Genomic DNA, 14,509 nt, shown 5'->3' on the forward strand with positions numbered 1-14,509 from the left:
GCTGCGCCCTTTGTTTAACGTTACTTTATTTATTTATTTATTTTAGGTTTATCGCACCATGTATATTTTATCTATGTATTTTAAACATTTAAATGGACTGATAAAAGGAGCTGTAAAGTATTTTTGTTGAAGTACAATGTCGTTTTGACCATAACAATGTACCAAATCGAACTCGTTTAAATATTACAGTAGTATAGAAAAATACTATTACATTTATAGGTAAAATTGAACTCCTAACCTCCTGTTCCGATTCTGTGACGTCAAACAACTTCCCTGTGCAAAGGATCATGGGGGGCCGAAGTGTCCATCAGTTGTACCCTTTGAAATCCTTCATTCCGAAGGGCCCTTTGAAGTGGCCAGTTTTGAGCACTTCGGTTTGGAACGACCCTTCAATATGGCGGCCATAATTATTTTCACTCCGAAGTGCCCTTCGGAGGGTGATATATCCCGTTTGGAACGCACCGAAGATGTTTAGATTCCGCTATCACGTCTGTATAAAAGAAATCGACAGAGCATTAATTTTAAAAGACGAACAAAGAACCGCAATCAAGGCATTTGTCGATGGGAAAGATGTGTTTGCCGTCCTTCCAACGGGATTCGGCAAAAGTTTAAGTACAAGTTCAACATACGTCACTTACTGCGTTGCTCTGATTGGTTGTAGGTCTATCCAATTGAGTGCAGAGTTTTTTTTTTACTGGTTCGGTTAAGACACGCCCCATAATTCAAGTGCAATGGTGTAGTATCAGACTCACATTCTGCCTAGAATATGAGTATGACGAAGTCAGGCTAATACACAATGGTAATTCAAAGTGCTTTACATAAAAAGGAAACAAATACATAAGAATAAAAATGGAATGCATAAAAAATAAACATAACAATAAAAACAGAATACCAGTTGCTGTTTTTCTGCAGACCAATGTAAAAATCGCCATGTTCTTTTCTTATTCGCCAAGGGATTACATAAATAGCCTACATGAATACCATCAACAGATAGATTCTATACACGCACACACACCTTACATCAATTTGGGAATAGTAACAGTAAAGAAAAAGACAACTGAAGGACGGCATTATGATGGGATAAAAGCCAATAAAATTAGGCTATACAAAACAACAACAAGCATGATGCCTTTTAGTCTGAGTCGGTTTCATTCGATGCCTTTTCGTCAGAAGCCTTTTGGTCTGAGGCTGTTTCGTTCGATGCATAATTGTATGAGACCTGACACTTGACGTTGTTTTTCCTGAGACCTGAAGCCTTTCAGTCTGATGCGCGATGCCGTTTTGTCCGATGACTGAAGCCTTTAGTCTGAGACATGACGCATTTTCGTTGTATGACTGAGGTGTGACCAGGGGCGGCGCCAGCCGATTTTGCCGGGGCTTCAGCCCCGAATGTTTTGAGTCAAGCCCCGAATGTAATGACTGTCACTGAGAAAATATGAAACTGGACAATAGCCTATGTAAACCCCCGAAATCATAAGTTGCTTTATTTCATTGCGCTTTGGCTTTGCATATACTGCATACAGCCTGTAAAAATAGACCTTAAAAATAATCTAGCCTATAGAATACATTTCTTTGCTGTCGGTAGCCTATGGGCTACTCCGTTTCTTCCTCTCTGTTGAATATGCAGCAGGTAGGGGAGGAGCTAGCACAGTCAACCGCAAGAGTGCGAGACAGTCAGCAAGCAGGAATTTCAGGTTAGAGGTTTCTTAACAGTGCTCTCAAAATATAATTTTTCTTAACACATCTCTCTATTAAAATACGTTAAGCAGTTCAATACCGCTTTTCTACAGTATCCGACCATACACCGGCAGCGCTTTCTCTCTCTCGCACATTTGCGCACGCGATCAGCTGGTGATGATCAAAATAAAAGCTCAAGGATTTATCTTTTAAAAAGAAATGAGTACAAAAGTATGGTAAAAAAAGATGTTTGAACCCTTTTTAATGTCCAGGTACAAGTCAATGCTGTTTCTTTGTTCAATTTGCACACTGTACATGTGTTGAAGCTCTTAATTTTGAGTTTCCAGAGTGCACCAGATTGATGCATTTAACCTTAAAATGTACAAAATTTTCTTCCGGGGGAACATGCCCCCGGACCCCCCTAGAGCTGGTACGTTCAATAAAGTTTTACAAATTACAGTGTCAAATAATGTACATTTTCTGAACAAGAATACGACAACAAAAGCTCCTTTCATGTCAGTAAAGCTGTTAATAGAAAATTAAAATGTCTTTGGACAAACATAGATTTGGGCTAAGCCCCGAATGTTTACAATGTCTGGCTCCGCCCCTGGGTGTGACTGGAGGCAATGTACACCTTACGCACGAGCTTATTTTGTCCATACCTGAAAAAAAATAATAAACCCATACATTTACCCGCCCATAGACCCTCCCCGAAATCAGAACAGAAGTTGAAAGTGGACAAAAAGACGGATTAAATTACCAGGTGAAAACAGGTAGCCAATGTGTCTCCCCTTGTGATCCGATCGACCAGAACGCGTCTTATGGTGCGTTCAAGTCATGTCGGAAAGATCGTATTTGCAGAACGGACAAGAACGCCACCACAATGTCGTAAATACCAGTGGGAAGCTCGTAATTTTCTTTAAGCTCCGATCTGTACGAGTTGGGGGCGTGTCAGTCAGAAACATAGTGAAATACCACAATACTTACAGGTATTTAGCAGTGACATTGTCAGGCTTTTCTATTTACAACGAAGTAAGATGATTAACCAGCAAAAATACGATAGCATCACAATGTAAAAATGTAATAGGCTATGTAACAATAAAGTTTACAATGGCTTCATAAATTAATTAAAAAACTTAAAAAAGCAACATACAGCTAATGCACATTCTTTGCTCTACATTTTCTAGAAGCAGAAGTGTTGTTATTTTGTGTAATTAATTTAGAGAAGGCACGCCGCCATCATACTCCGACGAAAGTGACTTGAACGCACCTACCGTCGTACACACGACTTCCCACCTCGTAAATACGAACTTCCCAGGAGGACTTGAACGCACCATTAATCACAGACTGTATGTCCAGGTGTAAACAGAGCCAGAGAAAGTACGATAACCTCCGCTTCACGACATATAGCCTACCTAAGGAAAAGGAGGAGGGGAAGAAATTGCACACAAACCTCATTGGTTCTAGAGTCTATCGTCTATTTAAAAAAGAAGAACAAACGAAATCTGTGAGAACAAGGCAGTGTTTATGACTGGCTCGCCACAAAATGTGAATCACCCAGCTTAAATAATTTCAAATCAAGCGTGTCCATATTAGTGTTAACAGTGTAACGCGCAAATGATGTTCAAAAAATGTTTTTAGGTAGACGGCTCACTTGAGTCGTCGTTAATCAGGCTCTAAGTTCACAGGTGCGCTTGCTTTCATTGAGGATGTTTCTCCTAAGGATATTCTTGGCTACCTCCCTTATAACTTTACTACTTCTGGTATTTTTTGTAACATTTTACAGTGGAAACTGGACTATAAATGCAAATGTGCGGTAAGAAACGAAAATATAGGCTACTAAATTCAAAGTTGTCGTTTTTAAATTCAACATTTTACTTTTATTGGTAATGACATGATATCATGTAAAGTTACAGGCTATAATAGCTGCAATCTCTTCTCCTTAGACAGTACTACGTTTGGGTGGAAGGCAATGTCACAGATTCTTTGCAGGGATTTGATGAGCCTGACCCGAACAACAGTTCTGCCGTGACTGATGCAGGAGCAAACACTACAACCAGCCCTAAACCTCTTGGGACTCAGTCAACCCTTGTGCCCATTATGGACAAGCACAACTTTACTGCTCTGCCCCAGTGGAAATTTGATGACCTTTATCGATTGGATCCACAGTTTAAACAGAGTGTAAGTACAGTGGACAATAACTATAGAGAAAAGTTTGCGAACATCCTGCCAATCTGGGTGACCCTGCTAAAAAAAGATGTGAAAAAATGGTGTTAGAGGGGTTTTGGACACTTTGTACTCTTTTTCACATATTTGTTTGTTTTGTAAGTGTGAAACATGTTTCACCCTATAAAGCCTACCATATTTGATATGTGGTCAAAACTTACTGAAAAACCTGTTTTGCTCAATCTGCCTTTTGCCCTATATATATATATATATATATATATATATATATATATATATATATATATATATATATATATATATATTTTTTTTTTTTTTTTTAGCAAATAAAAGGCCTTGTTGAAATTCTAAAAATGTCCACCTTCAGGTTGTGTATTTTTGCTGAGGAATCTTTCATATTTTTTTTATAAAAACGTAAGGATAACTATTATTATTAGCAATATTCCAAGATGAATTTTTACTGGACTGAAGCAACTTAGTTTTACTTGATTTATTCATATATTTGTTTCTAAAAAATGAAGTATGGATAAATCAAGTAAATCTTATTTTATTGTGAGATATAGAGTGACAACTAATATTTTTATGCATTTTATCTAAGCAGTCTGACAAGTAGATGCTGATTCACATTACAAGCTATCAGAATTTCATCTTTTTTGGCCATATAAATAAAAACTGCACCAAATTGTTGATGTTTGCTCAGTTTGGGCCTGTGTTTTTCCTCCTTGAGTGTGATTTCTATATACTATATGAGCCATAAAAGTCAGGATATATTTTCAATATGGTATAAAGCATACTTGTCAAAAGTTTGGAAACATTACAATTTTTTTTTTTTGAAAGAAGTCTCTTATGGTCACCAATGCTGCATTTATTCAATCAAAAATACTGTAAAAACAGCAATATTGCAAAATATTATAAAAAATGAAAAAAACTGTTTTCTATTTTAATATATTTTAAAATGTAATATTATTCCTGTGACCAAAGCTGATTTTTCAGCATCATTACTCCAGTCTTCAGTGTCACATGATCCTTCAGAATCATTCTAATATGCTGTTCTAATATTTGTGCTCGGGTAACATTTTTTTGTTATTATTATTATTATTATCATTGTTGAAAACAGTTGTGCTGCTTAACATTTTCGTGGAAATGGTGATACTTTTTTCAGGATTCTCTTTATTTACATTTATTAAATGTATTTATAAAGATTATTAAAGGGATAGGTTCACCCAAAAATGAAAATTCTGTCATCATTTACTCCCCATAAAATTGTTCCAAACCTTATACATTTCTTTGTTCTGCTGATATTTTGAAGAATGTTTGTAACCAAACAGATCTCACCTCCCATTAACTACCATAGTAGGAAAAAAAATATATATATATTAGTGAATGGAGGGTGAGATCTGCTTGGTCACAAACATTCATCCAAATATCCTCCTTTGTGTTCAGCAGAACAAAGAAATTCATACAGGTTTGGAACAACTTGAAGAGGAGTAAATGGTGAGAGAATTTTCATTTTTGGGTGAACTATCCCTAAAGGATTTATTAAATAGAAATCCTTTGTAACATAAATCTACATAAATCATAAAACAAAAATCTAGTCTTCACTTTTACTTTGGATTAATAATAATAATATTAATAATAAATGTTTCTTGAGCAGCAAATCAGCAGTTAGAATGATTTCTGAAGGATCATGTGACACTGAAGACTGGAGTAATGATGCTGAAAATTCAGCTTTGCCATCACAGGAATAAATGACATTATTAAATTTATTAAAATGGAAAACAATTATTTTTGTAATAATATTTCACAATATTACTGTTTTTATTGTATTCTTGATTAAATAAATGCAGCTCTGTTGAGCATAAGAGACTTCTTTCAAAAACATAAAAAATTGTAATGTTTCCAAACTTTTGACAAGTACTGTATACAAAACTTTGTTTTGATTTAACGTTTTGTCTAAAGGTTCTATAAACTGTTCCATTTACAGGCTTTACAAGATTTAAGATGTTTCCAACATGTTTTTCAGGAATGCATGGCATCCTTGCGAAATTCCTCTAATCCAGTGTTTAAGGAGAAGTTTATTCCAAACATTCAGCTGTTTTTACAAAGTGATCATCTCAACGTGAGTGAGTGGAACCGGCTTTATCATTTTAACAACCCCTTTGGCTATATGGGACTCAATTACACAGGTCTGTTTAATCAGAAAGATGATAATATAGATGGTTAATTATTATACCAGGAAGCTTAAATAATGCTGTATTTCCTAATTTTTGTAGCAATAAAAGCAGCTGTTGACACCATCCCTAAGCTTGCATCTACCCAGTTACTACAAGTACCTACAACAGCGAAAGATGGCTGTATTCGCTGTGCTGTTGTTGGGAGTGGTGGCATTCTCAATGGCTCCAGGTTGGGGACGGAGATTGACTCTACTGATTATGTGTTCAGGTAAATAGAAGTTTTCAAGAACAAACATTTATGTATTTATTATATTGATATTTGTAATGTACTGACTTAATAAAACCACTTATTCACTTGTTTGTTTCTGATAGGATGAATGCAGCCATTATAGCAGGACACGAGGAGGATGTTGGGAAAAGGACATCTGTTTATGTGCACACAGCACATTCCTTAATCCAGTCACTCATGTTACACAAAAAGAGAGGTTTCAAACAGATTCCTACTGACAAGGTGTGTCTTAACCATCACTTGTTCTTATATGTGGGCTACTTTGGCTGAATCTCTAATAGTTTTTTTGGCCTTTTTATGGAAGGACATTAAATATGTTCTAATCCCTGAGGGTCCAAGAGACTACAACTTTCTCGAGTCCCTCATGAAGAACAGAAAAATACCATCAGGACCATATCGTGGACGAACGTAAGTCGTTCTAACAGAATTGTAATTATCAATCAATATTTGTCATTATTAACCAAAAATGAAAAAATCTACACAATCTAATCTTACATAATGCTTTACGTTCAATGATTTGTTGTTGTTGTTTATTATTTTAAAGGCCAAGGAATTATTACAGTGGGCATTTTAATGAAAGTTCTTACTACATCCTCCATCCAGACTTTCTAAGATATGTACGAAACAGGTAGGGGCTGAAATTGCCATACATTAGTTATGTTAGCATATATTTAGTGCATGAAGTTACCATTTCATTATTTGTTAATGGCAATGTCTCACACTTTTCATTTTAGGTTTCTTAGGGCAAAACAATTGAAAACTAAAAGATGGTGGCTGGTCAGACCCACTAATGGAGCATTTACTCTTTTGCTGGCTATGCACACATGTGACATTGTAAGTGGTCATTCTCGTACAAATGAAACGCATTCTCTTTAAAATGAAGCACAATTGTTTACTTTTAGGCATGTAGATTTGTTCTCTCATTTGACCTTATCCTGAGTGTATTATTTTATAGTGATTCTTTGTTTTTCCTGCTCTTCATGTAGGTGAGAGTCTACGGTTTTAGCACAGATGACTATCGGAAATATCCGAACTACTACTATGACACCAAACACACTAAACTAGTGTTTTTTGCTAATCACGATTATAGTTTGGAGATCAATACCTGGAAGAAATTTCATGATGACAAATTTATCTGGCTGTATTTGGGAAAATCTGATATCTAATTGAATCTAGGTATCTTAAAAGTAATTCAGCTTCCTTGAAATGACCCAAATAATTACTAGAAAAAGAATATAGTTCAGTCAGTGTTATTTCACAAAGAGAGAGAGGACGTTGGTGTAACTTGTTGCAAATGTAGGGTGTTTTTTATTTTCATTTTGTACTTTATGCACTGTTTGTTTCTACTTTGTTTATTCTGGAATAAACAATGAATTAACTGTAAAATACCAAAGTAAGTCAGTTATGTTTTCTTATATCATTACGAGCAACTCTAGAGCATTAAACTAGGCTACTCAGTTTTTTTGTTTTTTTTTGTGGTTTATTATTGAAAAACATGGATTATATTGCACAGTGATGTTGTCTGTGCGTCTCCTTTCAAGTCGTTTCTGCATATTGTGTCATTTAGGGAGTCAGTAAATGACAAATTAACAACTAGTTTATGGGTGCAGGTGAACTTTAGGAACTCTGGTGGGACTTTACATCATTAAAGGCATAGTTCACCCAAAAATAACATTTTTGTCACCATTTATTCACCCTAATGTTGTTCCAAACCTTTATGAGCTTCTTTCTTCTGTTGAACAAAAAAGAAGATATTTTGTGTGTTTAGAATCTTTTTATTAGGGAATCCAACAATTTGACAATCATTATACATAGCTTTTATGATTCCTCATTATAAACATAAGGAAGAAACAAACACAAAATAACAATACAATAAATAAAAAACAACAAAGTAAAACAATCCCCATACCACCCTAGGGACTTATATCACAATAATGGGACACAGTTACTCAAGCTATTCTATCAAGGTAATGGAGAAGGGGAAACCAAATTTTATCAAATTGATCCAGCTTGTTTAACAAAGAAAAACGAATTCTTTCCAGATGTAATAACCTTACCATTCAAAAATTAGATATTTTGAAGAATGTTGGTAACCATACAGTTGATGGCACCTATCGACTTCCATGGTATTTTTTCCCCCTATTATGGAAGTCAATGGGTGCCAACAACTGTCTGGCTACCGACATTCTTCAAAATATCTTCTTTTTTGTTCAACAGAAGAAAAACTCATACAGGTTTGGATCAACATGAGGGTGAGTAAAAGATGAGTTTTCATGTTTAGGTGAACTATCCCTTTAAGGCACCAGATGTCGCACTTACTTCAGAAACAACAGTGACTTTACATTAGGATCCCAGAAGTCTACCTTGACTATATCGCCAAAATTATTATGAAAGCATACGGAGACAATTGTGAGATAACTGTTAGGTTGGTCTTGATTAACACCTATGGTATAAATACAAACTAAATATATCATGCAAAGATATAGACCGCTTTAGAACATTACATCCAGTGATTTAAACATACAGGGGATTTTATAGAATATATTCGCAATTATCCTTTTTTTCCTGGAATCGTTAAATTGAAGCGAGAGTCTGCGAGACTTAAAAGCGCACCTTTCAGGAAGAGAGTTACACCAGGGAGGCGCGTGATAGACGCGCGCGCGCTCACGCATCGGTCACTTGTGTTGTGTCAAACACGTTCAAGTATAGCATTGCGCTTTTGCGATTTCCCCAACAGGAACAGAAGTCATAAACGGGATTATACTTATTGAACTACTTGGGTTTCGTGGAATAAGTGGCTTTAAACGTTTAATCGACCTGACTACGTGTTGGTGAGTATTTGATCCTACAGCTCTACACGGCAAGTGTATTCCCTATTTAGCTTTTGATTAAAAACATTCAGACAAGTAACCGGTCAGGAAAGTTGTCATTATTGTTTAGGGTCATTTTAAACGTCTTATTATCCGTCATACGCTACTTTCCATAACAAAAAAAAAACGATCACAGAAGTGCTATAAGGTTGCCTTGGAAGTGGTGGTTGCTTGTTTATTGTTAATGAAAGAGAAATTAAATACAGTTGTGTTACAGATTTAAGATACCATACACTGTTTTCTTCAAAAACAATGTTTTATGTTCAAATATGTTAAAGTGTTATGATAATGATAACACAGCATGTCTGTTCTTCTTCCCATAGGTTTCCATGTGATGTTTGTGGCTTTAAGGATGGCTTACATTCAGTATATACCCACTGCTCAAGAACAAACATCTATTTTATGTAGCATACGACCTTAAAACAACACAAATACAAATTAAAATCTTAACGTGCTAAATGTTTTGACAATATTTGTTAAAAAATGATAAGGTAAACCAAAAGCCAAATCCAAGGTTTCGTGTACAGAGAGAATCATGATATTGTGAATCCAAATTGTAACACTCTTCTGGGAGCTGGACAAGAGCCATGGGCAAGGAGCAGGACCTTCTTCTGGCTGTGAAGAATGGAGACCTTCCCTTGGCTCATAAACTTCTGGCCAAGATCAAGACCAACCGAAATAGTGAGTTTTTTTTTTTTTTTTTTTAAAAGACATATTTCTTCTTTTAACAGCTAGTCATTGTGTGTTAAATGTAGTTAACAAATTCATTGTCAATGCGTTATCAGCCACAGATCATATACGTCATGTGTTAAGTAATCTCATTGTTTCACATATTTTAAATGAGCTAAGCTGCAACTTGATACTCTGTACTGTACAATCATTCTTGAAAATGCTGTTATCGTGTACTTTTCAGGTGAAGAATTATTTTTCAAGTGCATAAGTCATTGATTTGTCTTGCTTAGATGTTACTGTGTCTGTTAAGATTAACCATTAGGGACTAAATAGGTACTTTATTTAACATCTGAGCTGCAGTAGCAATAACTCTAGAGTCTAGACTAATCACTGAATCAGCCTTGTATGACACTAAACAACAGCTGCATCCAAACTGAACATGAAAAGACCATTAGCATTTCTTGGCCATTCCAGTAATGTGTGCAATATGACTTTATGTAAACACTAGATGTAAATGGGTACATTCAGACATCAACTGTAGTTGGAATAGTATGCCAAAACCTTTTTTGGAGATTAAATCAAGTAGTCTGTTACTCAGTAGGGGTCAAGTTAGTGCAGTGCACCTGCAGAGGTTGTTTTCAGGATAGTCTAAGTCTTTCCCAAGCAGATGGAGACTGTATCGACTGGAGGGTCAGTTCCTGGTGGGCCAGACGGTCAATGAACTCCCCTGCATATCTGAATGGTGATAGTCAGTCCAGTTATGGTCATATTCTGCTAAAGGATATTGAGCACAGTGTTATTAATATTGAATATAATTATTGAATGTGTTCCCTGTCAGTCAAAAATTCATATCGATCTTAATCATTTTTGAATGATTACAATTTTTGGAACTGGGTCGAACTTCTACTTGAACTACTTGATTTAAAAAAAATTTTTATATCAAATTAATTTATTTCTTATTTGAGCTGGACTTTGTTCATTGTGCCTTTATAAAAGTGTCAAAAAATAACTTCATTTGAATGAATTTTTAAAGTCGCAATGAAACGGAAGTAGCAACAGATCTTTTCTTTCATGTCGTGATGTACATATGACTGAAATTGATTATCGGAAAAGAAAAAAATGTAGGGTGAAACTTGGTTCTATCCAACATTCATGGAGGTGGATCTGAATGCGAGCTTGAGGTTGAATTTAAGAAAGGGGCACGGGTTAAAGTGGAGATATCCAGCATACGCCACCAGAGAGAAGTTATGATATTTTAATTAAAAATTACGAGAGGATAAAAAACTAAAAATCAAACATCATTCAAGATCAGTAACATGCATTTAAAAAATATATTGGGTGAATTTTCATTTCATGCCCACTTTAAAGAAAAGGAGCACTGGGTCAGTCATGCCACAGTTTCTGTAGATTGAGTGTAACTTGTATTGAACCTCGAACAACCTTGAAATTCCATCTTCCATTTTGTCAAAAATCTGGTATCTTGTGTTCATCCCTGCCCCCTCCCGTCTTGTTACAAATCAGGGATAACCCATATGGCAAACTGACAGATTAACTTTAAAGAGAGCTGGATTTCTGCACACTGTTCACTGTTTCTTAATGTCACGGGCTGCTTTGTTTTCATTCGCTTTTGTTCCCAAAAAATGTAGTAGCCCTGTAAATTACTGGGGTAAATGCCAGCAAGACAGAGGAGTTGAGCCACACAAAGCATGTTTAACGCAAGCATATACATGTTTTAATACTCTCTCCTCTTGTTCATGACAGATGGGTCAGGCTACTCAGGACTGTTTTGGAATCTGCTCAATGAGTTAATCCATGAGCGATGTTGTCAGTCATCACTAGATCTAGTATAAACTGTGTAAGCCGGCCATTCCTTCAGCCGAGCAGACCTGCATCTTACAGTCAGCTTTTAAATATTCATCGAAACTAGAGATAATTAAGGGATGGACAGTATTATTAGCATTATCTGAGAGCTTGCATACATTTTCTATTTTTAGCTTAATTAGCCTACAGAACACAAGCCTACTGTAGAAAACACAAACAGTGCAGATCAGAAGACACATTCAACATCTTAAATCTAGATCCTCACATTTATTTGCTTACTAGATATGACTGCATGTGAATGCACTTTTTGAATTTGTTTTAATAGTTTTAAAATTAACTTAAAGGGGTGGTTTATTATGATTTCACTTTTTAAACTTTAGTTAGTGTGTAATGTTGCTGTTAGAGCTTAAACAACATCTGCAAAGTTATGACGCTCAAAATTCAATGCAAAGGGAGATATGTTCTTTTACAGAAATCGCGTTTTAAGAACTACAGCAAACTGCTGTTAGGGACTACAACGAGCTTCATCCCAGGTTAGTGACATCACTAACCCTAAAATTTACATAAATCCTGCCCTCGAGAACACGCAAGATAGGGGGTGAGGCCATGTTGGGCTGCTTTTTGTAGTAGAGTGTTGTTACCATGCCGTCATTTTACGCTCATGTTAGTCGATAAGTTGAGTCAACTCCACAGCAACTACATAAATTTATCCACTAACCATTCAGAAATGTCTAGGTGCATTCTAAATATTGTAACTTCTTCCTGAGTCTCTCCATCAGTGTCTGACTCCGGTTTGAACAATGTAAGGCTGAACACCGTTACTAACAATTGTCATTTTGTCTGCGTGAGATTCTCCAGCTTTGTTGTTGTTGAGCAACAGAAGCGTAAGCTGTTAAAGCTCCGCCTTCTTCTGGAAAGCGGCCGGGAACAGCAGCTCATTTGCATTTAAAGGGACACACACAAAAATGCCGTTTTTTTTACTCGCACTCAAATAAGGGCAAATTTGACAAGCTATAATAAATGATCTGTGGGGTATTTTGAGATGAAACTTCACAGACACATTCTGGGGACACCAGAGACTTATAATACATCTTGTAAAAGGGGCATTATATGTCCTCTTTAAGTTTTGTATAATCCCCGTTTTGCAGCATTTCCGTGGTTCACACTGTTCAAACAGTGAAACAGTGGCATGACACAACCAGCGATAAAGGATATCTCAAGTAAATCTATATTTTTATCCTAACCAGAGCATGATGGCTGTTTGACATTATTTGGTTTCTGTTTTTGTGTCATAGCACTGTGTAGCTCCACCTTCTGTGAAATTTTATTTGTCTAAAATCCCAGTCCACAAAGCTGTATATTTAAATTTCATATTCTAATGTTTCTTATTGTGCCATACAAAGGTTAATTCCAGCGTGGAGAGACAAACTACTTGTTGTTGGAAACACTGCATCGCTTTTGGTTAGTACATGTCAGTGGGAAAAAGCTATTGTTTTTAGCTGCAATAAATATATAAATTTAGTTGCATTGTTAGTCCATTTTTCAGCTTTGATCCATTTCAGTTTCATTTCTGGTTTCACTGTTGATGCAAATGATAGCGAATCTCTGCGGGCTTCAAAAATCACAACACATAAACATCTTAATTGGCTTATGTAATGGGTACAATGCAAGTGTAATTTCATACTAATGTGGAAGCAAGAAATCACCACTTGGAATAATAATCAGAGAGAATAAGAAGTTATTTCATTGTAGAGATGATTTAATAGAAAACAAAATACACAGACATGCTCTTTTTACTAATCAGTTTTGCCTTAATATAATGATACAATAACCTGGATTATATTTGACCTCTGTGACCCAAATGTTCTGTATTGTAAAGCTGAATAATGACCTACTTTGAGGTACTTAATATAATCTTTGGTATCACTATGACCACTAGTCATATGATCCACCAAGCTTTAGCTCGTTCAGAACAGATTTTTGTTTTTTGATAAAACGCTACTGTGGTTATTTATGATGGCATTACATTTACAAAAATCAGCAATTAAATGGAAGGACACTTTCATAATAAAAATTTCCTGTTTAGAGAAAGACCTTTATGCACAGACTAGCAAGGTGTATATGACCTGACTGGTTCTCTGCAGCTTTGTTTACAGTCGTCAGCACCAAAACAACCTTACAAAGGCAGGCGACAAAACCAGACTAGGAGATAAGAAATCAGAACGGCATGTCTGCTTGTATTGATTTTATCATTCTCCAATTGAGTGACTAGGATCAATCTGTAAAATTTATCTTAAATACCTTATTCTTAACTTCCTCCTTCATGGTTGGGTAAAGATTTTCATTTTGAGTCGACAGAAAAATAATCATGCATATTCATATAGTCTTTTTTTAGGCTTCAGAAAGCCTTTTTTTGTGCCACAGAACATGTTATAGCTTAGTTTTTGTGGGTAGCATCTGATTTGTATCAAAGCTTGTTTCTGCCACAAAATAAAAAATAAAAAGGCTAACTTTGTATCTCACAATTTATCAAACAAATTAGTTTATATTTAAAAGTTCTGAGAAAAAGTCTGTTCTTTTGTGAGATTTAAACACATTTGCAAGGAAAATGACAGAATTGAGATGTAAATTTGGAATTCTGAGGAAAAAAAAGTCAGGGTTGTGCGATTATAAACTTGAAAGTTAAAATTGTGAGTTTGTAGAAAATTCACAGTTACCTTTTTGTTGTGAGTTTATATCACAGTTCTGAGAAAAATTCACTATTGTGAGTTGTAAACTTGGAATTGTGAGAAATAAAGTCAGAATTGCTTGTATATAGTTTT

At 35.6% G+C, this 14,509-nt stretch overlaps 2 protein-coding genes across 7 annotated transcripts in view; both read left to right on the plus strand.

The window, feature by feature from the left end:
• st6galnac1.2 (ST6 (alpha-N-acetyl-neuraminyl-2,3-beta-galactosyl-1,3)-N-acetylgalactosaminide alpha-2,6-sialyltransferase 1, tandem duplicate 2) overlaps positions 1-7,712 on the plus strand; it is a 30,029-nt gene extending 22,317 nt beyond the window's left edge. For 2 of the 3 annotated variants that reach the window (XM_048170624.1, XM_048170623.1), the window contains exons 4-11: positions 3,624-3,858; positions 5,885-6,047; positions 6,135-6,303; positions 6,408-6,546; positions 6,629-6,732; positions 6,869-6,952; positions 7,059-7,158; positions 7,311-7,712. In XM_048170624.1, the coding sequence (XP_048026581.1) occupies positions 3,624-3,858; positions 5,885-6,047; positions 6,135-6,303; positions 6,408-6,546; positions 6,629-6,732; positions 6,869-6,952; positions 7,059-7,158; positions 7,311-7,490 (1,174 nt within the window). In that variant the 3' untranslated portion in view covers positions 7,491-7,712. Of the gene's footprint in view, positions 1-3,170; positions 3,494-3,623; positions 3,859-5,884; positions 6,048-6,134; positions 6,304-6,407; positions 6,547-6,628; positions 6,733-6,868; positions 6,953-7,058; positions 7,159-7,310 lie in introns of those variants that run through there. The other variant, XM_048170625.1, reaches the window with a different exon arrangement.
• Positions 7,713-8,702: 990 nt separating this feature from the next.
• caskin2 (CASK interacting protein 2) overlaps positions 8,703-14,509 on the plus strand; it is a 68,039-nt gene continuing 62,232 nt past the window's right edge. For 2 of the 4 annotated variants that reach the window (XM_048170041.1, XM_048170042.1), the window contains exons 1-2: positions 8,705-9,155; positions 9,518-9,875. In XM_048170041.1, the coding sequence (XP_048025998.1) occupies positions 9,782-9,875 (94 nt within the window). In that variant the 5' untranslated portion in view covers positions 8,705-9,155; positions 9,518-9,781. Of the gene's footprint in view, positions 9,156-9,517; positions 9,876-14,509 lie in introns of all 4 variants that reach the window. The other 2 variants (XM_048170038.1, XM_048170040.1) reach the window with 2 other exon arrangements.

This window comes from Megalobrama amblycephala, linkage group LG20, assembly GCF_018812025.1.
Source record: "Megalobrama amblycephala isolate DHTTF-2021 linkage group LG20, ASM1881202v1, whole genome shotgun sequence".
Taxonomy (NCBI): Eukaryota; Metazoa; Chordata; class Actinopteri; order Cypriniformes; family Xenocyprididae; genus Megalobrama; species Megalobrama amblycephala.